Consider the following 26624-nt stretch of genomic DNA (forward strand, 5'->3'; position numbering starts at 1 on the left):
TCCACTTGAGGCGCATCAGAGTTGAACTGATAAACACTCCAAGTGTATGAACGCAGTGTTTCCTTGTTTCATCCCATCAGTTTTTACTCTTTGTGAAATGAAGTTAGTGATATTATTACCCTCTTACCAGACAATATAGACATTCTCATCTTTTTGAATAAGAATTTCAAGTTATAAACTCAGGCCTGTTTTGCTGTATTTCTTTCTTTTAATTAGTTTTTTACGACACTCAAGGCTATTTTTATTCATTAGTACTGTTCATATGGCAATCTAATAGAACTCTAATCATTGTATTTTGAAATATTTAAATGCTGGAGATCCTGCTTTCATTCAGAACCACGGGCTAAATTTACATTTTTAATTGTTCTTCAAGTTCTTTTTAAAAATGGAAAGCAAAGTTTAGGTCATAATGAAATATTTCATATTCAGACTGTCCCGAAATATGTTTCAAACCACTTCATTCATACACCTCCAGAAATAAAGTCACAATATGAAATAATTTTCTAGGATGGGACTACAAATGTTTTACTTGGGGATTTAAATAACATGTAGAAGTAAAACTGCAAAAACAACAGACCTACATTCTCAGCAATAACAAATATTATATGGCTGCGATACTATGCGCGCTCTGATTGGCTGATTACCGGTCCGATATTTTCCCATATCTGGACCAGTTACCATGACAAATTGGTCAGGAAGGCGTATTTTTGTTACAAATGAAGAAGCTAAAAACACGATTAGGAAAACCAAGTGGGACAAGAACATACTCTGTAAATATCTAAACACCAATGGTAAAAAAAAAAGAAACCCAACAACAAAAAAAACCCACACACAGATTGAAAGCTTAAGCTGCGTTTACACATAAGCAAGATGCGTTACGAATGTCATTTTTCTGTTATTCGTGACACATTCCTGACATTCTTAACGTGACTTAACACATCTGAATAGGTTTCTTAATAGTGCGTGGTGGTGCGTGATATTCTTGATATTCGTGGAGCATGTTTTTGCCTGTCAAAAAATCTTCCACGAATGTCACACACCACCCTCATTTCGTCTCACGTCGTGGAGGTCGCAACTGAGCATGTTGATCCATCTTGATGAGTAGTGATCCTTAATAGAGTGTGACAGCGTTGATAGTGGTTCCTGTGATGGTTCTTGGACCCCAGACTGTCACGTGTTATTACGAAGTGACATGGAAACTGTCAAGTTTTGACATGACTTGTAACGCGGCATCACATTTCACTCCGCGCCACGACAAATCAGTTTCTGTCACGTGCGCATAATTAAACTCGGCTCCAAAGCGTTCAGTTTGATGCAGTATGCCGAAGAGGAACAGTGATGCGAATTCAGCCAAGTGTCGTTCCACAGTTCCTGCTGAAGCTCCTCAGGACGCTCCTGCAGGTGTTCCACCTGCTGTTGTAACCGATGAGCAGGAGAGCGAGTCTGAACCAGAGGAGCGAGAGGAGACTCACGTGCAGCCAGACATCTCTGCACCTCCTCCAGTCCAGCGGAGGAAGAAGCGCGCGCACAATTAAACCCTGCTGCACCGCATTCAGTTTGATTGCTGACACTAAGTCGGCTACAAGTCTCATTTCAGTGCTCCACTGCGCTCCTGCAGATGTTCCACCTGCTGCATGTGCCTGATGTTTGGGAAAACGCGCAAGACAAGAGCCACACTCTCCTCCTCCTCTGCACCACTCCATGGCACAGAGCCCAACTACACATGCAGTCACAAAGATCTTCTGAAAAACTGAAACAATCTGAATTCAGTTGGATGAATATGGGTGTGTGTGGAGACAATTCACCTCGTTCACAACATGACAGAACTTAATGTGCTGTTACGCGCAATAGTGCGCAACAACGCGGAACATTATTCTTGACCATGCGTAATGGTTCCTGATAATTCTCCAGCAACACGTGCCATTAATCATAACGTGTGGTAACAGGTTGCAGCAGTTCCTGAGGACACCTGACGCCTCTGCTGTGAATTATCACATTCGTGATCAGCAGCCAAGAATGTGTACTTCGTGGCATTCGTGACTTGTCGTCGTTATGTGTAAACGCAGCATTACCAGCTAATGATCGGACCATCTGTTAGCAAGTTCTTCATGAAGGTGAAGAAAGCAAACACGCTCAACAGCACATTCGGGTGATACTCTAAGTGTGTGTGTTTATATGCACAACAGCCATATAATAAACAAATTATTAACCTCATTTGCTCGGTCTGTACTGATGCTTGGTCCGTGCAAAAAACACCAAGGTCTGATATTTCCCCGTACAGACTGAGCAAACAAGGTTAATAATCCTTTAATATTGTAATTTATAACTATAATGGCACACTTACTTTATTTTGCTTCTGAAAAAGGCACCAGAATCTATTTATCAATCAATCAATTTTATTTATATAGCGCCAAATCACAACAAACAGTTGCCCCAAGGCGCTTTATATTGTAAGGCAAGGCCATACAATAATTACGTTATTACGTTTATGGAAACAGAAATTAAAATCTTTCTCAAAAGACCTCCGAAAAAAAAAAAAAAAATCTGCAACTGCTGCTTTTTATCATTCCAACTTCTCTTCTTTCCTTAATGAATCCCCAGGGATATGAAATGAAAATTGTGAAATCCAAGAAAAATTTGCGGGGCGTGTGGGGGGCGCAGCCCACGGGCCCTGGTCTCTAGGGCCCCAGAAACCAAACAAATTTTGTATCTAATGATACATTTTCAGCATCTCCAGGGGAAACAAAAAAAACCTGAAAAGAAGTACATACTTAAATGATCCTAGAGTCGAAGTTTCATTTGAACTGCCAATGATGATGTTGAAATAACAGAATATGACATGGAAGTAGGACATGGAATGATTTTCCGTGGATTTGTAAAACTTACACGATGTTATAAAAAACGCATTGTGATAGACATTTTACAAACTCGGTGATGATCATGATCAGGGTACTAGCTAGTACAAACTTGTGTTACGGCCCGTTACGCTACAATTTTGGACCGTTACGATTTTCTTCAGTGCAACTCCAGTTTGAAGCAATGCTTCAATTCAATGGCTCGTGACTCTTTGATTCGCTGCTCTTCAGAAGCGGTAATTCCGCTTCTTAACCCCTCTGAAAGCCATTAAAATATCATGAGTACTTTTGTGTGGATTAAAGTCACTAACTGGGACTCTGGTCTTGTTGCAGTCGAGAAACGAGAATCGCCCTCCGTTCCGTTGTCACAGCTTTAAATGCTGCATGGCTCTCTGCTGAGACAGAGTCCGCTCGGAATTAATAACTTCAAAACGAATCGCCGCTTTAAATAAAATGACACCTCTTACAAATGTTGCAATACAGACAATAAACTACAATCGACTAAAACGTTTTTTTCCTCCCAAAATGAGACGTCTTGCATTCTGGATAAACCTGACCTGCAGAGCAGCTGCAAGAGCTCAGCTCAATATGGAAAGACATTCATGCCAATAATAATGTCTGAAAGGAAATGCTTTTGACAAAAACTAACAGGATTTATTTCTGTTTATGTCTACAGATTTAGGATCCACCATGTAGAGTTTATTATGTCCAGAGTTTAAGGATCCAGTAACCAATTACATATTTATTTATTTTGACTCAATAAAATGTTGTTCAATTTCAAAGGTGCCTCACACAGAACAATTCAACATAAAAAATTAAAATAAATAAATAAATACAAATAAAAAATTCAAATATCTAATTAAAAACAGAAGTAAAAGAATAAAGCATAAAATAAAAACTACTCATAAGAAAGAGAATAAAAAAATGTCCACGGACTCCGACTGCCTCATCGAGGGCCATGTACTGGCTAACCCAGAATGAGATTGCCCACTCAACAAACTTCCCCAGCCTTCTGGACATGATGAAGGGACTTGGGCTGTCGTACCTGGCTTTTCCCCTTTGGGTACCCTTAGAATGGCCAATTTTTAGCTTGAATTTTCAAAAGCTTACCCCCTTCCGCACCCCCCCGGTCGCTTCCCTCCCTCGACATTACCACTACACTAAAATTTTATGCTAGTTAGAACCCTGACGATTACAGAGTAAAACACTAACCCCCTACCCAAATTACGAAATTTGCAGAATTTCGGGGTGTTTTCACAGCCCTGATCCCCTACATATTTCAACATATTTGGGCAGATGATGGACTTTAGGATGAACACCAGAAATATGGATTAAACTGCAAGGTTGGTGTGAAACGTGTTTCACAGTTTCTTTCACCTTGATAATCGCAGTTTATCAATTTCAGGCTAATCTGGGCCTTCCTGCTCTCCTCATTAAAACAGCGGGTTTCATCCAATTATGTGATTCATCATTAGAGATGGGTATTAATAAGATTTTATTGACATCGATACCATTAGTGATCCGATTCCTTATCGATACCTCTTTTGTATTTTCTGTGTACTAAAATTACGCTTTACAGGTTTTCTTTGTCAACAACATTTTATTGAGTCTTAAAGTAAATAAATATGAAATTGGTCACTGGATCCTTAAACTCTGGACAAAAATAAACCCTACATGGTGGATCCTTAATCTCTGGACATAAACAGAAATAAAATCTGTAGTTTCTGTCAAAAGCATTTCCTTTTAGACATTATTGGAATGAATGTCATTCCATATATCTGAACTGAACTCTTGCAGTTGGCTGTGCTGCACGTCAGGATGTAATTCAAAAAAGAATGCAGGACGTCTCATTTTTGGAGGAAAAAACATTTTAGTTGATTGTAGTTTATTGTCTGTATTACATTTGGAAAGAGGCGTCATTTTATTTAAAGCGGCGATTCGCTTTGAAGTTACTAATTCCGACCGGACTCTAACTTGACTTGGCAGAGAGCCGCGCAGCATTTGGAGCTGTGCCAACAGAATGGAGGACGATTGTCATTTCTTGACTGCAACAAGAGTCCCAGTTAGTGACTTTAATCCACACAAAAGTGACTCCTGATTGACATTTTTTCATGGCTTTGAGATGGGTTAAGAAGCGGACTTGCCGCTTCTGAAGAGCAGCGAAGCAATGAACCAATGAAGCAGCAGTTCGAAGCATTGCTTTGTTGGTTCAAGCTTCGAAGCAGAGCCGTTGTACAACCCCTGGCAAAAAGTATGGAATCACGGGCCTCGGAGGATGTTCATTCAGTTGTTTAATTTTGTAGAAAAAAAGCAGATCACAGACATGACACAAAACTAAAGTCATTTCAAATGGCAACTTTCTGGCTTTAAGAAACACTATAAGAAATCAAGAAAAAAAAATTGTGGCAGTCAGTAATGGTTACTTTTTTAGACCAAGCAGAGGGAAAAAAAATACGGAATCACTCAATTCTGAAGAAAAAATTATGGAATCATGAAAAACAAAAGAACGCTCCAACACATCACTAGTATTTTGTTGCACCACCTCTGGCTTTTATAACAGTTTGCAGTCTCTGAGGCATGGACTTAATGAGTGACAAACAGTAGTCTTCATCAATCTGGCTCCAACTTTCTCTGATTGCTGTTGCCAGATCAGCTTTGCTGGTTGGAGCCTTGTCATGGACCATTTTGTTCAACTTCCACCAAAGATTTTCAATTGGATTAAGATCCGGACTATTTGCAGGCCATGACATTGACCCTATGTGTCTTTTTGCAAGGAATGTTTTCACAGTTTTTGCTCTATGGCAAGATGCATTATCATCTTGAAAAATGATTTCATCTTCCCCAAACATCCTTTCAATTGATGGGATAAGAAAAGTGTCCAAAATATCAACGTAAACTTGTGCATTTATTGATGATGTAATGACAGCCATCTCCCCAGTGCCTTTACCTGACATGCAGCCCCATATCATCAATGACTGTGGAAATTTACATGTTCTCTTCAGGCAGTCATCTTTATAAATCTCATTGGAAAGGCACCAAACAAAAGTTCCAGCATCATCACCTTGCCCAATGCAGATTCGAGATTCATCACTGAATATGACTTTCATCCAGTCATCCACAGTCCACGATTGCTTTTCCTTAGCCCATTGTAACCTTGTTTTTTTCTGTTTAGGTGTTAATGATGGCTTTCGTTTAGCTTTTCTGTATGTAAATCCCATTTCCTTTAGGCGGTTTCTTACAGTTCGGTCACAGACGTTGACTCCAGTTTCCTCCCATTCGTTCATCATTTGTTTTGTTGTGCATTTTCGATTTTTGAGACATTTTGCTTTAAGTTTTCTGTCTTGATGCTTTGATGTCTTCCTTGGTCTACCAGTATGTTTGCCTTTAACAACCTTCCCATGTTGTTTGTATTTGGTCCAGAGTTTAGACACAGCTGACTGTGAACAACCAACATCTTTTGCAACACTGCGCGATGATTTACCCTATTTTAAGAGTTTGATAATCCTCTCCTTTGTTTCAATTGACATCTCTCATGTTGGAGCCATGATTCATGTCAGTCCACTTGGTGCAACAGCTCTGTGATCACTCCTTTTTAGATGCAGACTAACGAGCAGATCTGATTTGATGCAGGTGTTAGTTTTGGGGATGAAAATTTACAGGGTGATTCCATAATTTATTCCTCAGACTTGAGTGAGTCCATATTTTTTTCCCCTCTGCTTGGTCTAAAAAAGTAACCATTACTGACTGCCACAATTATTTTTCTTTTTTTCTTATAGTGTTTCTTAAAGCTAGAAAGTTGCCATTTGAAATGGCTTTAGTTTTGTGTCATGTCTGTGATTTGCTTTTTTCTACAAAATTAAACAACTGAATGAACATCTTCCGAGGCCAGTGATTCCATAATTATTGCCAGGGGTTGTAGAAGCAGTTGATTACAGACCCGCTGCAGGGTCTGTAACCAACATAGAGAAATGATCTTTTTCCCGATAAAAAAACCTCAAAAACAACGGATGCTCTGAAGGACGGATAAGGGAATCGTTAAGCAAAAAGGCTATCGATGTTGGTGTATCGAATCACTTCTTAATGATACCCGAAAACATCTCTTCTCAAACAAATGTTTGGGCCTGAAAACAGGTTGGTCTTGTTTTTCTACTAAGGTTTGAACTTTGAGAGTGTTTACACACGAGAGAAAAGTGAGAAAATGTTAATGTCTGTTTGAGAAAAGTGTATAAAGCGTGTAGTGAGGGGTTTTACAGCCTTAAAACATCTATAATAATTGTAAAAAATAACGCTGTCTACTTCACGGATTTCGCCTATTGCGGGCTTTTTTAGAACGTAACTCCCGTGATAAACAAGGGACCACTGTATTGAAAAATTGTCATTTGTAATGGCAAAAAATTACACTTACTAGGTTTGGCACACAGTATGACAAAACATGAGGTTTCGCGTTTTTACCTGAAAGCCCTCGGGCAGTGGCAGTGTGTGGCAGATAACGGGTTCGCCGTCCTTTGACATGCCAGCAGTGCTCACGAAGGTGCCCTCCACAGTCGTGGCTGAAACCGGCACCTGGACCAACTGAAGCTCTCCTAAACCCAGAGCGGCCTGTTCCTCCATGTTTACTACCTGAGAATGAAAAGACAAACTCATCACATGCATTTGGTTGTCTCTGGGCAACGGCAACTGAGAACATTGTTATTTAGTGACAACCTTAACCCTCTGGGGTCCGAAGGCATTTTTTTAAGACAGTTCACTCACCTGGCATAAATGTTTTATTATTGGTGTTAGCAGCTCTCCCTGTATCCCACAATCAAGTTTTATGTCTCTTTTTTTCACGACAACCTGTGCTTTCAGAATATATATGTTTTTGTTGTGTTTTGTAAGTGTAATAAAGGTTTACAATCAAAAATAGGCAAGGAAAAAATAAAGCGAAAAATAATTTTCCACACATTTATTAAAAACACACAGCAAACTATAATAAACAACTGTTTTGACACTTTAAAAAGGTAATTGGAGGTCTTGTGTGAAAGACTGTACAACAAAAAGGTTCAAACAAACACAAATCCACATTTTGAACAATATATACAAAATGGTCTATGCGTTTTGTTGTCCACTGATATGGACAGTAAACAGTGCCTTACACAAAGAAAGCAACAGAGTTATCAGTAACATTCACATGCAAACTAGTGGAGCAATCCTGAAAGTTACACACTCTTTGAGCACGTGAGATTGTCATCAGAGGCTCTCTGTCTGCTTTCACTGATCGCTGTGCGTAATGGCGCAGGGCACACTGAGTATGTACTAATAGTATGTATTTACTGGAGCACCCAGGGGGCTATTCAAATGGCCCAACTAGTAACATATCACTACTGAAAACAATCTTTGGCTTTTCACGTGAGGTAACTCTGCCCTACGATTGGATTTTGGAAAACCATGTGTCGGTGCACCAATTCCGATTGGACACTCACATTGCGCACGCCATCACACAGCTTCTATGAGGAGTACAAAGATGACCGATGGCTGGCTCGAACGTCCGCGGAGTTAACTTTTTTAGCAAAAAAAAAAGTTTCTATCTCATATCATTCAAAGGTTATTTATAATTTTAGTAAAGCTTGGTCTTAGCCGTCGTATGCGACGGTGTCGGCCCCAGAGGGTTAACTGTCACTTTCTCTCAAGTTACCATTACACTCAAAACACTCTGGAAAATGTCGTTTTCCTGTCACTGTTGACCCGTGTTAGGAGTGTACCATGTTTCTGACTTGGTTGTGACTGAAAGACAAATCAACTCTTACATGCCAGAAAGCTGCCACGACACTCAAGAGAACGCAGGACACCCCCTAAAGTGCATCGCAAAGCCCAACATCACACACGTAGTCAAGCATTTCCTAAACATGCCAGATCCAGCGATGCAGGTCAAACAACACATTAAATGACTGCGCTAACCTGAAGTGTGATGATTTGGGTCTGGTCCATGGTGGTTACAGTTGTTTGGTGAGCGGTTCCTGGTATCGCCCCAACCACCCCCACCGTGGTTGCAGTTCCACCGACTGTACCATCAATCACCTACAAAGCAACTTTGTTTCAGTTGACGACGTTTTCCTTCAAAATTGACAACACAAATGCAACTGTTTTTTTGTGTATAACAGCAGATCTTAAATGTTTCTTTCAATTTCTTTCTTAACACAAACAATTTCAATCCTGAATCCTAAAATTCTGTAATTCTAAACTCTTGGGTAGATTTTTTTTTTTTTTAAATGATTACCCCCCAGGGAATTTTAGTAACAAATACCAATTGTTCCAAGGCTTCATTACAGCAGCCTTGGTAAAGGCACGACTCCTCTGGCTGTCTACCATGACACCAAGTAACCACAGTTCAACCCCAAGTTCTTACCAGTGACTGTTCCTCAGTCTTCATCTGGAGCAGAGTCGGATCCAGTGACTCCATGACCATCATTTCAACTCCTCCTCCACCTTCCAGTAACTGCTGCTGGGTCTGGCTGGCTGTGACCATTCCTTCAGCATGACCTGAAACGCATCACTGACACTCAGAGCATGTTCTAGCCCAGTATCTCATGTCCATGTATTGTGCATGTCAGGGTTTAAAAACCTTGTTCCAAGAGGACTGCAGTTTGGCCCTCAACCATGCCACCAGCCTCTGCAGCTTGCTGGAGGAGGTCAGCAACCATGACTTCTTGGGTGTGAACAGCCTGGATGGAGGGTCCCTCCACCACACTGACGACCTCTGTTGGCCCCCCGTCCATGCTGGGCAGGTACTATGACATTTTGGAAACAAATGTTATGCCACTGCAACAGCTGAGGGAACATCTTACTAATCATTGACCACAATCTGTGTACGCAGTGGACATGGTCCAGTCTCAGAGGTGAGTGACCTTTAGTGCAAACCCTCATTAAGGCTTTCCTAAAAATAGACTAGAACATTATATACACATTTGATTGAGAGGTTGTTTGGAAATACTACGTCTGCAACCGACTCCAAGAACAGTTGACCTCACGCTGGAAACTCACTTCTGTTCCAACACCACACACAGAGAAACTCCAAATATCAGGTTTGAATTGTTTGTCAACTACAACCCTTTGACATTTTAATTTATGCATTTCCAAAACAGTTCCCTACATTTAAAGTTCATTTGATATGAAGATTTGTGACTAAAACCAAGTCCTGCAGAATCAGATCAGGGCCCATATCCACAAAGCAAATCAAAGTCCTTTCAAAGAGCGCCTAACTAGCCTAAAATTTCCTTGCAAGGAATCTTAGCCTAAGAGTGAGCCATCAGATGTCTGAGAGCAAGTCTGAGCAAGGAGGGGACACCTATCTTTGTGAGGAGGTGGGGTTGAACCCGTTGCTAGGTATGAGGCAGTCCTCTAAGAGCTGTGATTGGTTGTCACGGAAGGGGGAGGAGAAATAAAAAACAAATGCACTCAAACAAATGCAAGACATGTAATCGTGAGGATAACTTTGTTATGATGATGAAACCAAGCAAATTAAATAAATTGTTAAACAGCTTGAAACTGTTTGAACGTATGTCATTCACATGCCAAATATCTATACATTAAAAGCGTGCATGAATTTATTTAGCACATTCATTGAGAATACATAATATAATTGTAAATACATACATGAGACAAGAAAGCAAAAACACTTATTTCCATTACGGTTCATTTAAAAATCAAATGACAAAACAGATGCAATAATAAAAGAAAATAATATTGATAATACTGATAATAATTATAATAATAACAAAAACGATCATATTAATAGTATCTATATGATAACAAGAACCTACGGCCTGTATCCACAAAGCAGCCTAATTGCTGCATTAATGCATTTACATATAACGACGACAAGTCAGGAATGCCATGAAGTATACATTCTTGGCTGCCGATCATGAATGTTATGATTAGGGGCAGACGCGTCAGGTGTCCTCAGGAACTATCGCGACCTGTTATCGCACGTTACAATTAATGGCACGTGTCGCTGGCGAATTATTAGGAACCATTATGCACGGTCAATATTATGTCCCACACTGTTGCCAGACTGGAGGAAGTTCAGACTTGTTCTCCCGGCAATCAGGCACAACAGCAGGTGGAACACATGCGGGAGCATATTGAGGACCATCAGCGGGAAGTGTGGAATGACACTTAGCCGACTTGGCGTCACTGTCCTTCGGCATACTGCTTCAATGAAACTGAACGTGGTGCAGCGGGGTTTAATTGTGCACACGTGAGAGTAATTTGTAGTGGCGCTCAGTGAAATGTGACACCACGTTACAATTCGTGTTAATTCTTAACAACCCATGACAGTCTGGGGTCCAAGAACCATCACAGGAACCACTACGAATGCTGTCACACTCTATTAAGGATCACCACGAATCAAGACAGATCAACACACTCAGTTGCGAACTCCATGGCATGAGGGTGGTGCATGACATTCGTGGAAGATTTTGTGACAGCCAAAAAAATGCTTCATTAATATCACAAATATCGTACTTTCTTCACCTTCATGAAGAGCTTGCTAACAGATGGCCCGGTCATTAGCTGGTAATGCTGCGTTTACACATAACGACAAGTTACGAATGCCACGAAGTACAATTCTTGGCTGCTGATCACGAATGTGATGATTCGCGGCAGAGGCGTCAGGTGTCCTCAGGAACTGTTGCAACCTGTTACCGCGCGTTACAATTAATGGTACATGTTGCTGGAGACTTATCAGGAACCATTACGCACGGTCATGAATAATGTTCCACACTGTTGCACACTATTGCGTGTAACAGCGCATCGTTAAGTTCTGTCATGTTGTGAACGAGGTGAATTGTCTCCACACACACACCCATATTCATCCAACCGAATTCAGATCGCTCCAGCATGCGTAGTTGGGCTCTGTGCCATGGAGTGGCGCAGAGAGGAGGAGGAGACGGACAGAGCCAGATGTGTGTGCGCGCTGGAGCACTGAAATGAGACTTTTAGCCGACTTAGTGTCAGCAATCAAACTGAATGCGGTGCAGCAGGGTTTAATTGTGCGCGCGCTTCTTCCTCCGCCGGACTGGAGGAGGAAAGTTGTCCGCAAAGCACCTTAGATGTTAAGAGAGCTCCTAAGGTGCCAAACTGGTAAGAGGAGAGAGAAGGACTAACACGCTACCTGCTTGATCTATATTTATTATTTTATGTTAATTTACTATCTTAATGTATTTATAAATTGTTTGTTTGTTATCATATACACACTTAATATTATCATCATCATCGGTATTATAAATATTGTTATTTTCTTTTATTATTACATCTATTTTGTCAATTGATTCTTAAATTGACCACAATGGAAATAAGTGGTTTGACTTTATTGTGTCATGCATGCATTTTTAATGCATTTACAATATATGTACTCACAATCAGTGTTGTATAGTAACAAAGTAAAAATATTTCACTATTGTACTTAAGTATGTTTTGGGAGACTTTGTACTTTACTTGAGTTTTTTTTTTTTTTTAAATTCAGCTTACTTTCACTTCACTGTATTTCAGACCTTAATTGCATACTTCTACTCCAATACATTTTCTATGCGCCATGCCGTTACTTGTTACAAAAACACACACGAAAAAAGTCATGTCTAACCCTTCACCCAGAGACACCACTGATTACTAGTGACTGCAACGAAGTCAGGCCGATTTGTCATGAGGCATGTCCGATAGGCTTTTTTGCAGTTGCGCACTTGGGGGGTGTTTGCTGCAGAAAAGTTGATTACAGACCCACTGCAGGTCTGTAATCAACTTTTCTGCAGCGCGGCTTTGCTTTGAACCTTGAACCAATCGAAGCAGTGATTCACAGGTCGAAGCAGTGCGTCGATCTACGATTCGTGGATTGATTGTTTTATTTCGTTTTTTCTTCCCCGTCTGCATATATAGTAATGGTAAGTGCCACACTGGCAGAACCATTTATGAACTCGCATATATGCAATTTATTCTTGCAAGACAGAAGGTATGTAGTGCATGAGTGAATGTGGTGTGTGTGTGACCCCCATCCGCCCTTCCCGATCAGCCTACAACATCCTACTCAAAGCCAACCGACAACTTCTATCAGGAAGGGCTGACCACCAAAACAACACAAAGACAGACAAGAACGAGAGACAGGTGGTGAAGACAATAACTGTGACGTGAGACACCAAGGAGACGGGGCCCCAACCATACAACATACCATGACAAACAACCACACATGAACAAACAGTGACAGCAACAGTCTGTTGTCTAATTAGTGAGCATCCATACCCTAATCCAGAACACTGTAGTGTTAATCCTCTTAAGAGAACCCAAAAACCGAATTGTGGTGACTGCCACAAACACGCAACCATCCACACACAGAGACTCAGATCACAGCTAAATATCCAATCACTACTGTGGCTGGTGTGTTGGGCCAAGACAAGAGTACAAATCCTTACCATATGACATGGACCACTTTGGCACGTCAGAAGCCACGCGGCCAGCCGCGAGCACCGACGGAAGTGGGTCCAGGATGCAGGGACCCGGGGGAACCAGGAGAAAAGGAGCAACGGAACGGCACAGGGGCCAGGAAAGGCAGCCCCCGTAGCCACCGGGCAGCACAGCAAACCAACAGGGGAGCAGCCCGACAACGCCAGAATGCACCCCCGACACCCCCCCCCCCCCCCACAGGGTCACAGGTAGCCGCCCCAAAACCCAAGGGAAGCACACAGGGTGCCAGCATAGGTGCACCAATAGGGGGAGCCCCAGAACCACACCACCCGGGCCGCGGCCCCAAGGGCAAGAGCGAGCGGCGGCAAAGACGGGGAGCAAAGGAGCAACCACAACCGAATCCAAAGCACAAGGTAGGGACCACCGAGTCACACGAGGGCAGGGCCCAGCTCCCAGACAAGATGCGAGGCCCGACCCCGGGGCCAGGAAGAGCACAATGCCCCCCGACAGCCAGACCCCCCAGTGCAGCCAGCAGGGCCACCCAAACCCCCCCACCCCAGATCCCACCCCAACCACCAAAGCCCATGACCAGGAGACCGCCGGAGCGAGACCCATCCCACGGAGACCACGGCCCCCCATCCCCCCAGCAGCCGCCAGCCCCCCATTGCCAACACCCGCACCCCACTGCCACCACAACGGGCCACGGGACTCCGGGCCCCAACGGCCCAGAGCAGGGCCAGGGGACCATGGCAGAACCGGCGAGGCAGATGCCCTACCCCAGAGCCCCAGACATCCACAGCCACCCGGGGCCAACCCCACGTGCCACACTCACCCTACCTACCAATCCCACCATAGTTGTTACAATTAATCTCCCTTGCTGTGTACGACCCCCTAAGTGTGCGAAGATATAGTGTTGCATTAAAAGCAGGGCAAGAGACGGCAGGTGGCAGCCTGCCGTGGGTGGCCACAGCACACCGCTGTGCCACAGCCTGCCCTGCAAACTCACCACCGCCTAGTGACCCTGACTCTAAATTGGTGAAGGTGTTTACTAAATATGTAGAAGTAAGTGTGTGCATTAAAATTGCAAGGCAGGAGTGGCGGATGGAGATCACAGTGGAAGGCTGCAGCGCACAGCTGCGCCACAGACTGCCCTGCAGGTCGAAGCAGTGCTTCGAGCTACGATTCGTGGATTGATTGTTTTATTTCATTTTATCCTAATTTTCCCCCCGCTAAAACCCAGAAAAACATATGTCTGTGAGTAATATTTAATATTTTTATGTTAAACCGACCTGTTATGGTCTTCTGAAACAGTTGATAGATGTATAACTTAAAAACAGGACCAATGCTAATGAGTTAGCATGTCTATGGCATTTTCAATGTTAAAGTTAGCATTAAGCTGTTCGCATCGGCACGTTTGTGTTGATTTGTTTTCTGTATAATTAATGGCTCAGCGTTCGTTGTAGTAAAAGAGTCAAATTGTAATTTTTTTAATTTATTTTTATTCATGTATTATAGCAACAACAATAACAGTCTACATAATAGACAATAATAGTCAATAATAATAGACTAATAATGTTACAATACAATTTTAGAGAAAGAGACAAAAAGAACCTAATGAAACAAAACAGAAAAGATAAAACCATGTAACAATGAAAATAACTACAAATAACTGTTTCCTGTGAACACCTAGTGAGTAGGCTACTCTCGTTTAGGTTTTGAAACGTTGTTTCTGAAGTGTTTTTGTGTGATGTGCACAATTTTCAGTATTTTGACTAATACTACCAGTCATTTACAGTACAAGCCTAGATAAACTTTAATATAAAAAAAGTCAGTTTTTGATTATTAACATTTACTTGTACTTTTACTTTCAATACTTGAGTACATTTAGTTGTACATTACTTGTCATACTTAAGTACAATAAATACTACATACTTTAAGACTTTTACTTGAGTAGCATTTCAATCGGTGACTTGAACAGTCATTTTTTTAATGGGTATCTGTACTTTTAAGTGTGATTTTCCGGTACTTTATACAACACTGCTCACAATGAACGTACTAAATAAACTCACATGCACGCACACATGCTTTTAATATATAGATATTCAGCATGTACGAGGGCTGTCAATAAATTAACGGTCCTTTTTATTTTTTTCAAAAACTATATGGATTTCATTCATATGTTTTTACGTCAGACATGCTTGAACCCTCGTGCGCATGCGTGAGTTTTTCCACGCCTGTTGGTGACGTCATTCACCTGTGAGCACGCCTTAGGAAGGAGTGGTCCCGCCCCCTCGTCGGATTTTCATTGTCTGGAAATGGCGGAATGAAAAGGACTTTTTTTCCATCAGAATTTTTTCAGAAGCTGTTAGAGACTGGCACCTGGAAACCATTCGAAAAATTTATCTGGCTTTCGGTGAAAATTTTACGGGCTTCACAGAGAATAAGGTCTGTTAGTACAGCTTTAAGGACCCGTTTAAGGACGCTCAGCGCCAGCTCCAGCTCTCCACAATTTCACTGATACTTACTGGACTGGTAAGCATTGAAAGCCGAGATAGACATGTCCAAACTTGTCCTCTGACACGCCGAAACGGAGGTGTTCCTTTGTCTCGCTTCCAAAGTGAATCTGTCGTGACGAGCGAAGCCTCAGCGCGGCTTTCCATGACAAAATCTCTTGTTAAAAGTGAAATCTGCCGGAAAATGACTGATGTCCAGCTCTTGTGATAACCAGAGAAAGAGCACACGACGGTCTCGTATCCACAGAGCCATCCGTTTAGAAATGGTCCGGTGGCTTGTGCCGCGTTGTCACAGCTCGGAGCACGGCGCGCCGAGCGTCCTTAAAGGGGTCCTTAAAGCTGTACTAACAGACCTTATTCTCTGTGAAGCCCGTAAAATTTTCACTGAAAGCCAGATAAATTTTTCGAATGGTTTCCAGGTGCCAGTCTCTAACAGCTTCTGAAAAACTTCTGATGGAAAAAAAAGTCCTTTTCATTCTGCCATTTCCAGACAACGAAAATCCGACGAGGGGGCGGGACCACTCCTTCCTAAGGCGTGCTCACAGGCGAATGACGTCACCGACAGGCGTGTAAAAACTCACGCATGCGCACGAGGGTTCAAGCATGTCTGATGTAAAAACATATGAATGAAATCCATATAGTTTTTGAAAAAAAAAATAAAAAGGACCGTTACTTTATGGACAGACCTCGTAAATGAGGTACATTCAAACATTTTCAAGCTGTGTAACAATTCATTTAATTTTGCTTGGTTTCATCATCATAAAGTTATCCTCATGATTAGTCTTAATGCAGTTCAGGTTATATGACTGGGTGAGTTCACTGTCCACTCATGACTAGGAGGGCGGAGCACATTTGTTTGTTCCATTCGCCTACCCTTTCTAAGACAGCCAATCATAGCTCTTAGAGGACTGCATCATACCTAGCAATGAGGTCAACCCCGCCTCCTCACAAAGATAAACGTTTGTGTCCCCTCCTTGTTCAAAGTTGCTCTCAGACACCTGCTGGCTCACTCTTAGGTTAACATTCCTTGCCAGGAAATTGTAGGCTAAGTTAGGAGCTCTTTGAGAGGACTATGAGGTGCTTTGTGGATACGGGCCCAGGTGTTTTTGCATCTCACAGAGCCGGCTCGTAGAGGGAGCTCTATCCCACAGCGAGCTCACATCAAGTGCGTTTTTGCAGCTCTCGGAGCCAGCTCGTAGAGGGAGCTCTATCCCACAGCGAGCTCACATCAAGTGCGTTTTTGCAGCTCTCGGAGCCGGCTCGTAGAGGGAGCTCTATCCCACAGCGAGCTCACATCAAGTGCGTTTTTGCAGCTCTCGCAGCCGGCTCGTAGAGGGAGCTCTATCCCACAGCGAGCTCACATCAAGTGCGTTTTTACAGCTCTCGGAGCCGGTTCGTAGAGGCAGCTCTATCCCACAGCGAGCTCACACTAAGTGCGTTTTTACAGCTCTCGGAGCCGGCTCGTAGAGGCAGCTCTATCCCACAGCGAGCTCACACTAAGTGCGTTTTTACAGCTCTCGGAGCCGGCTCGTAGAGGGAGCTCTATCCCACAGCGGGCTCACACTAAGTGCGTTTTTACAGCTCTCGGAGCCGGCTCGTAGAGGCAGCTCTATCCAACAGCCAGCTCACACTAAGTGCGTTTTTACAGCTCTCGGAGCCGGCTCGTAGAGGGAGCTCTATCCCACAGCGGGCTCACACTAAGTGCGTTTTTACAGCTCTCGGAGCCGGCTCGTAGAGGGAGCTCTATCCCACAGCGGGCTCACATTAGGTGCGTTTTTGCAGCTCTCTGAGACGGCTCGTAGAGGGAGCTCTATCCCACAGCGGGCTCACATCAAGTGCGTTTTTTGCAGCTCTCGGAGCCGGCTCATAGAGGGAGCTCTATCCCACAGCGAACTCACATTAAGTGCACCAGCGCTCTATCCCACAGCGAGCTCACATTAAGTGCGTTTTTGTAGCTTTCGGAGCCGGCTCGTAGAGGGAGCTCTATCCCACAGCGAGCTCACATTAAGTGCGTTTTTGCAGCTCTCGGAGCCGGCTCGTAGAGGGAGCTCTATCCCACAGCGAGCTCAAATTAAGTGCGTTTTTTGCAGCTCTCGGAGCCGGCTCATAGAGGGAGCTCTATCCCACAGCGAACTCACATTAAGTGCACCAGCGCTCTATCCCACAGCGAGCTCACATTAAGTGCGTTTTTGTAGCTTTCGGAGCCGGCTCGTAGAGGGAGCTCTATCCCACAGCGAGCTCACATTAAGTGCGTTTTTGCAGCTCTCGGAGCCGGCTCGTAGAGGGAGCTCTATCCCACAGCGAGCTCACATTAAGTGCGTTTTTGCAGCTCTCGGAGCCGGCTCGTAGAGGGAGCTCTATCCCACAGCGGGCTCACATTAGGTGCGTTTTTGCAGCTCTCTGAGCCGGCTCGTAGAGGGAGCTCTATCCCACAGCGGGCTCACATCAAGTGCGTTTTTTGCAGCTCTCGGAGCCGGCTCATAGAGGGAGCTCTATCCCACAGCGAACTCACATTAAGTGCACCAGCGCTCTATCCCACAGCGAGCTCACATTAAGTGCGTTTTTGTAGCTTTCGGAGCCGGCTCGTAGAGGGAGCTCTATCCCACAGCGAGCTCACATTAAGTGCGTTTTTGCAGCTCTCGGAGCCGGCTCGTAGAGGGAGCTCTATCCCACAGCGAGCTCAAATTAAGTGCGTTTTTGTAGCTTTCGGAGCCGGCTCGTAGAGGGAGCTCTATCCCACAGCGAGCTCACATTAAGTGCGTTTTTGCAGCTCTCAGAGCGGTTCGTAGAGGGAGCTCTATCCCATAGTGATCGCCTCTCTTTGGGCTGAGAACAAGAGGAGCAGCGGGCGACGCTTCGAGTGCAGCGGCACATAAAGACGACTAAAGCCGATTTGATAACGGACACATAACTACTTTATTTTTTTTGCGTGTGTATTGTGAGTGAAGCGGTGTTTTATGTGGGTTTTGTTTTGTTGCGTTGGTCGTTTTTCTCGTCAGTGATTCGTCATCGTGTTTTTCCTCGGAGGCCTACAACATTTCCACGCGTCGCCAATCGGCAAAACTAACATCAGAATTCACAGAATAACTTAACCCATACGCGACATGGAATAATTTGTTCGTACTTTTAGCACGTTTTCCGATCCTAAAACACTTCATTTGTAACTAACCAAGCTAGCTAACGTTAGCTGCTAACGTAGCGTTTCTCCGAATACGTGAAAAATAATCCCACAGATGGCAGGACAGTGTTATTTAAAAAACGCCACAGTAGGTGTTAATATCGCATCATAATCTTGACTTTGTGGAGCGTTTTGACCGTCTTGTGGTAAACCCGCCACTTTCCACGTCGTACAGAAACAAAGGCTGGAAACGGACGCTTCGGCCTAAACTCGCAAAACCACATCATCCAGCTATTCCCAACTCTTACTTTACTGTTTTTCCACAGTCAGCGTGGAATAAAGGGGGCCGTGTGTACATTTGTGAGAACTTGGGCTATTTATCCACATTTCGCCAGGGTTTTCAATAACGATAGAGGGAGACAAACACTCCCGGACCGAGCAGACCCGCAGCCCCATCGTGACACCTAGAGGCCGATTAAAGCTCCTGCAAACTGCCCCCGGACAGAAAAGTAGTGCCACTTTACCTCTTCCGAGACTGTTCGTCGTCCGGTTTAAGTGGTCCGAAAGAGCGCAGTCCGCTCTACAAAGTTGGCCTGGCTGCCGACTAAAGCGGGCTTGTTCGCAGTTTGTTTTAATCCCGCTTTAGCGGAGTAGCTTCTGCCACAAAATGGCAGTTGGGCACTCAGTGCGCCTGTGCGGCCGCTGGGGGGTGGTGTCGATTCCGCTGCACTCACCCTGATTGGCCAGGAGGGGCGCCCCGTTAGAAAACGCCATTTATCAGCGTGAGGAACGGTGCTGCGTTCAGGAACCTGGGAGATGGGGTTTGGTTTGACAGGTTGCTCATGAGGCAGCTTTCATTTCTACAGTCTTGAGTTTCAGTTAAAAGAAAGTGTGGGCTTTGACTGGCATATTAGTCAAATGCATGTGGTTACTATGAAGTTTGTCCATGCAAAATAAACTGATAATTATGACAATTCAGGATCAACTTGTATTTAACTTCAAAAGAACACCTGCTCCTAATTTTCATCATGTGCGCAATAACCGGGGAGGTCTCTTTGGAGGATCTGTGGGTACAGGATCATACAGAGGAAAGCCCCACATGGAGTGTTAAGGATTCTGGTGGCTGCAGAAGGTCAAGGACACGCCCACTTCACCTGGCTGCAGCAGAGATGTGGGAATGAATTGGTTGTCTGCATGGGTGGTTGCCATCCAGATCCCATGTGACAGTGAGGTGCAACACTGGTGTTTGCTACCAGATTTAAGATGAGAAAAAGCAGATTTGAAAGCATGCACACATCCACCATGAAGGTGCCAAATAAAATGCAAAGGAGCATGAAATCATTTTTAAATGTTTATTTTTTAAAATTTGCATATATTTGAAATATATTTTAGAAAACAAAAACATTTCATTTCCGATGCTGTACATATACTCAAGCTTATGGAAAATGATATATAATTGTATATATTATGCAGCAGCACTTTTTTCCACGGCTTTTTTCTTCATTCATTTTATTGCATTTGTCACCAAGCTTGAGGCACACCGTGAGATGTTTTATAACTACACAACCCAACAGAGTACAGTGAGCGCCACCACCAGGTGTCTAATGTTACTGCAGCGGCACCATGCTGAATTTACACAATCAGCTGATTGATTGATTACTGCCTAAAACAGCTGATCACACAGTCTGAACTTTAAACCCGTTCAGTCAACAAGATGGCAGGAATTAATGACAGTCAACATCCACTGACTGGAAGAAAAAACAAAACAAGATGAATATTAATTATGGAAAACTGTAGAATTCTACAATTAAACTCAAAATTCAGAAAAAAAAAAAATTGGCATCACCCAGCAGCACCACCTGAACCCATCTTAAAGTAAAATAAAGCTGCTCATCATGAACTGGATCAGTCAGGCTCATAAATATTTGGACACACTTGGTGTTATATACCACAGCACATTAGAGATAAAACCTATAAATATGACTTAATGGTGCAGTCGTTCATCTTCGATTAGGTCAACCAAGAATGTGGCCCAGCATTTTTAATTACCTAAAAGTGACCTAAAATTTGTTTTCTGGGGCATTTTGTGTCCAGGTGTTTGTTTTCTCATTAATTCATCAATAAATCAGCAGATAAAAAGATAAGATTCATTTGAAATATTGCGTATCCTTTGGAGTTTAGTTCAATGAAATCTAGATGCTTTAGCCACTTACGCTACCCAAAGAAAATGGTAAATGAACTGCATTTATAAAGTGCTTTTCCATCTGCATCAGATGCTCAAAGCGCTTTACAACAGTGCCTCACACTCACCCCAATGTCAGGTTGCTGCCATACAAGGCGCTCACTACACTCCAGGAGCAACTAGGGGATCAAGGACCTTGCCCAAGGGCCCTAACTGATTTTCAGGTCAGGCTGGGATTTGAACCGAGGATCCTCTAGTCTCAACCCCAATGCTTAACCACTAGACTATCGCCATGGCTCACACAAAATTGTATTGTGGCCATCCCAGGTGGGAGTCAAAATCTAAAAATCCTCCACTCATTTTGAAAAATATTCCACATTATTTGTCTGCTCATAAAGAATCCAAAAAGGTAGAGCTTGGACTATCTATGACTGAATGTTCTGGAGTTATGCAGTGAAAACAGCAAAACTGGTGACCGGTCAATTTTAATTTGTACAGGGGTTAAAAGTTAAAGTTGCTCCAGTTTTAGTAAAATAAAATAATAATAATATTGGTTGCATTAATAAATGGAATAGTTTTGACAGTGCTGGATGTTTGGTCTCCAAAGTAAAGGTCAAAGTTGACATCCATTGAATTTATTTGTTATCCTGTAACTTGATGACTAAGTGACAGATGGTGCAAACTATTCCTTTTAAAAACCCTATTAAATCAATCAATAATTTACATCACTTTTTACCCAAAGTGGAGCAGCCTTAACTTTTGCCCCCTGTACAAACTGAAATTGACTTGTCATGCGTTGTGCAGTTTTTGCCCTATAACTCCATAACACACAGTCATAGGTAGTCCAAACTACACTGTTTCATTGTCTTTATGATCAGACAATGTGGTGTTGTTTTCAATATGTTTGGAGGATTTTTAAATTTTGACATGTAATCCTTCGTTGACCTCTACCTGGCTACAGCTTGTTGCACACCTGGGATGGCCACCATACATTTTGTATAGGCCATGGTACACTGAGGCTGGATTAGTCCCCCCTTAAGTGGTACTGAAAATTTTATATCCTGACAGGAAGTGGCTCAACAGACAGATAATAAAATTTTCACACACAAAGTGTCGTTTCTTCACCGTCCACCTCATTTGGACGTAAAAAAAAAAAAGCTGTCCAAATACATATGATCTGAAGTCCGTGCACTCAGAGTTTTCACAGCACTTTAGTGTTTCAAAAAGGATCTTTGTTCAAATAAAGATAAGTTTGATGGAAATAAACACAAATGACACAACGAAACAAATACTGTCCCACATATACACAAAACACAAACAGTGCAAACTAAAATATATGTGATATTCATGGTCACAGTAGTAAAACTTTTTTTGTCTGACTTTATCGGTTTGAATCCTTGTTGCATGTCGAGTGTTTTCTCGTGTCTCGCTCTGGACACTTGTGTCCGTGTAAACTCTCATACACAGGACACCAGAAGTCTGTCCATCTGGAGCTAGATCTCAGTAAGCTCACATATTTAGTACAACTTTAATACCACTGGCTGCTGTGCATGATGACCATCAAATGTCCAAATTTCATACAGTGAAACATGTGCTGCCCCCTACTGATTATATGAATATGCCACAGGTAGCAGCCCTTTACCTCTGTGTATCTTTACTTTTGCTTTTTGTGCTTTTTGCACTTTTTGCTAGCACAAAAACAAGAATCACTGCTGCATGTCTGAGTCCAGCATGTACAATTTGTGTAAATGTTACTGGCAACCATTTGCTAAAATACACAAATGATGCCAGAAACTTCAACTGTGTTCAAGTTCTCAACTTCTTTGGTTAGTTCTTCACCATAGCACTCGAACACATCATAGAGCAATCCAGATAATCTGGGCTAGGGTTACTAGCCCAGATTTGAATTCAATGCATTCAAATATTAACTTCATATTTTAATGACTAAACATGCAAACTCAGAGACAAAGTACATAGTTATTTTTAAATCTCAGATGTGATCTCAGATTTTGATAAATCAGCAATTTGTTTGGGGGAAAAAAGAAAAGAAAAGCAAGTATTCAATGCACAAATGCAGCAATAACAAACCACATCATATTTCTCCATCGCCACAGCAACAGCAAAAAAAACAAACATGTCCTAATCAGTTAAACTGATTGAATAACTGATAACAAATACACCAGTAAAAGCAAAAAACAAATACATTTTACACATTAATACACTTTAAAATTAAAACAAACTTTACAATCATAGAAATATTCAGATCCAGTGGCACAAAGTCATAATAATAAAGAATAATGGCACTGAACGACTTCATCGCGCATATGCGCTTGGACAGGAAGGTTTTTTTTTTTATATAGACTCACAACGTGGCAGCAGAAGTAAAATATGAAGTAAACATTTCAAGTTGTGGTTTTATTTCAGCATAAAGGCCCAAAAACCCCCAAAATAAAATGGCTACTCGTCTTCTGCCTCATTTGTCGCAGTTAAGAGGCAAAAAAAAAAAAAAACACTATCAGGAAGACAAAATATTTGGGAATTTGAAATAAAGTTGAAATGTTTTGAGAAAGAGGCTTATTACAGTCATACTTCATGAGAAAAGTACAAGATTATGAACAGTCTTAAGGCACAAACTTAACAGCTTTTAACTAACATGACTAACAACCTAAATCAACTGCAGGGGGCAGCACTACTGTGGTGGTGGTGTAACAGTCAGGGAAGCACAAAGAAGAAAATAGCCTGAACAACAATAAAACAAAAATGCTTTTAGGCAAAAACTGGTCCAAATTGACGTCACCACACTGTCCTGAAGTAAGAACAACGTCAGGAGAGTTGCAGCGAATTCGCCAATGTGGACGATATTCAGCTGGCAGCTCCAGAGGATTCAGCACTAATCTGCCCCCTGCTGGAAAAATGTTTTAATCCTTCAGTTTCATGGAAGGTCTGCAGAAAACTCTTCCCGGTCACACAAAGTGAATTTTAACAGCATGGTCCAGCAAAATAGGCAGGGTTTGAAGTTTGGTGGTGACAGAGTGGGTTCTTGTGAGTCCTGTCAGTGTGGCACTCATCGAAATATTTACAGAATAATTGTTAGATCTCATTATTTGCTCAACAAGGTCGATTTTCTCCAAGTTAACTGGCTTGTCAGGCTGTAGCATGTGGGCTAGGCTAATTAGCTGCTACCCAGATAATTATCTGAAATAGCTAAGCTTGTTCTGTTCAATGTTGTAAGACTTTAACAGGGGAAAGAATATGAGGCCCTGCGTCCATATAGCATTTTCCCCCTTTTTTTCTGGTGGAAGAGTGCTGAAGAGAACACGCCCACAAACACTTCAGCGGTTTTTCAGTGGAGAAAAAACGCCTGTGCATGGGATTTGTTTCTATGACAATAATAAACAGAAAATGACTAGCTTATAATGTACAGTGATAAAAAGTACTCACCTTCAGTAGGAACTTGGCATCTGTCCAATCTGCTGTCACAGATGGGCTTTTTGTCTCTACTGTGATAGATTTTGATTGACAAATCAATTCAGGGATTTTCAACTTCAAAGTGCTTGCAATAGCTAGAAAAAAGACACTGAGGCATTTTATTAAAAAATAATTTTCAGAAGGCAATTGGAAAAACAACTACAAAAAAAAACCTTGCCCCCTGCCCCTGCAAACTCACGATATCTGGCATGGGAGGCGGACACTCTAACCAGTCGGCTAAAAACCAGGGCTCTAGCCTGAGTGTTCAGAGTATCCTTCCACTGTCCACAAGGCCAACTGACTACTAACTGCACAGCGCCTCCTGCTGGCCTCTGTCACATTTGCTTTTGTCACATCAAACGTTCAGCAGTTTGACGACGGATCACAAGTGCCAACATTCACAAAGTCTGAACTCAAGATAAAATATCAGCATGAAACAGAAATGCAAATATTTTTCTTCCATCAGTGAACTGAAGAAAATCTCACTGGAACTCTGAACCTGGATTTCAGCGGGCACGTTTTGGGGGCTCGTCACCAATATGTGGAGTGTACAAAATAATGTCTTTGGGTTTTCATTTCTAAACCCATTGAGTGATGAAAGATATTTTTAGAATAATAAGAAGCAAAAACACAAACGCTGTGCAGTAACGACATCAAAATGATACACTGCACAGAAACAGCATCTAACAAAAATAACACCTCAGGGTTAAGAGGTTAAAGCTGCAGATGGTCCTTCTTCATGTGTTCACAATCCGACACGAGTTTTTAAAATCGTGATGTGCACGTCGACGTTCACATGACTGGTTCATTACGTAGCTTTCTGACTTTACTTTTTGTTTTGTTTTTTCCAGTGCTAACTACAGTTGTGTCCTTATTGCAAACTTCTCTGACAGTGTTCAAACTCCATGCCATGTGACGTGTGGGAAGAACCGTACATTCCTATGAATGACGACGTGAAGGTGGCGTTGTGGTTTTTCGTCCCGCCCCTCTGTGTGGCATTAGAAGGCCGTGCTGGCCATGCTGCTGGGAGCAAAGATTCTTGGGATGCCGCCCTGAGACGTCTCCACGTGTCGGTGCGCCATCCTTCCCTCTTCACCTGCTCCACAGTTGGTGGAAGAATGGAGGAGGAAATGAATGAACGAATTAATGTATGCACTCATCTTCCCAAAAAAAGGTCAGAATATCAGACGTTCAAGTTTGTTATTTCTGCTTTAATTATCATCTTACGATGGAATGAATGAAAGATGAAATGAATGCACAAAAAATATGTTTCAGTCACCACAGGTTCAGTCTAACATGACGCATGTGAAAACATTCTTTTAAAAATACTAATGTGGTCCTGCAGCCAGCCACTAGGGGGCAGCAGCTACTTCAGTATTTACACACTATGAGCTGGATAAACATCCTTATGTGTATTGTCTGCAGAATTATTATTATTATGATTATTCTTACCGAGGACCAGCAGAGCCTGTTTGGCAGCGTCTCGAACCTCGTCCTTGTCTGTCTGACAGAGATACACTAACTGGTCGATGCTCTCTTTAGCCTGGAAAATACACGCGTTGAAAAAGTTAACATTTTATCAACATATTACACAAGTGTTATAATTTTTTCAAATTTGCTGAAATAACGATGACAATAGTTTATACTTATTTTCTCAAATAATATGACTAGGGATGGGTATCGAGAACTGGTTCTTTTCGAGTATCATTAAGAAGTGATTTGATCCACTGATATCAATAGCCTTTTAGCTTAACGATTCCCTTATCGGTCCTTCAGAGCAGCTGTTTTTGAGGGTGTTTGTCGGGAAAATGATCATTCCTCTACGATGATTACAGACCCTGCAGCGGCTCTGTAATCAGCCGTTTCTGCAGCGCGACTCCACTTTGAAGCGTGAACCAATGAAACAATGCTTCAAACCACTAGCTTGTTGGTTCTTTGATTCGCTGCTCTTCAGAAACGGCAAGTCCTCTTCTTAACTCCTCTCAAAGCCATTAAAATATCATGAGTCACTTTTGTGTGGATTAAAGTCACTAACTGGGACTCTTGTCTTGTTGCAG

At 42.5% G+C, this 26624-nt stretch overlaps 2 protein-coding genes across 5 annotated transcripts in view; both read right to left on the reverse strand.

Moving 5' to 3' along the window:
* The window catches only part of ctcf (CCCTC-binding factor (zinc finger protein)), a 33684-nt gene extending 14070 nt beyond the window's left edge, over nucleotides 1-19614 (reverse strand). Inside the window, exons 1-5 of one of the 2 annotated variants that reach the window (XM_034177273.1) lie at nucleotides 19442-19614; nucleotides 9457-9611; nucleotides 9241-9374; nucleotides 8793-8912; nucleotides 7308-7475 (exon numbers count right to left, since the gene is read on the reverse strand). In XM_034177273.1, coding sequence (XP_034033164.1) covers nucleotides 7308-7475; nucleotides 8793-8912; nucleotides 9241-9374; nucleotides 9457-9610 — 576 coding nt within the window. In that variant the 5' untranslated portion in view covers nucleotide 9611; nucleotides 19442-19614. Of the gene's footprint in view, nucleotides 1-7307; nucleotides 7476-8792; nucleotides 8913-9240; nucleotides 9375-9456; nucleotides 9623-19441 lie in introns of both variants that reach the window. The other variant, XM_034177274.1, reaches the window with a different exon arrangement.
* Nucleotides 19615-23454: 3840 nt separating this feature from the next.
* Nucleotides 23455-26624, reverse strand: part of ripor1 (RHO family interacting cell polarization regulator 1) — a 107439-nt gene continuing 104269 nt past the window's right edge. For all 3 annotated transcript variants that reach the window (XM_034177279.1, XM_034177278.1, XM_034177277.1), the window contains exons 23-24: nucleotides 26020-26110; nucleotides 23455-25663 (exon numbers count right to left, since the gene is read on the reverse strand). In XM_034177279.1, coding sequence (XP_034033170.1) covers nucleotides 25566-25663; nucleotides 26020-26110 — 189 coding nt within the window. In that variant the 3' untranslated portion in view covers nucleotides 23455-25565. The remainder of the gene's footprint in view (nucleotides 25664-26019; nucleotides 26111-26624) is intronic.

Source organism: Thalassophryne amazonica, chromosome 8 (assembly GCF_902500255.1).
Source record: "Thalassophryne amazonica chromosome 8, fThaAma1.1, whole genome shotgun sequence".
Classification (NCBI taxonomy): Eukaryota; Metazoa; Chordata; class Actinopteri; order Batrachoidiformes; family Batrachoididae; genus Thalassophryne; species Thalassophryne amazonica.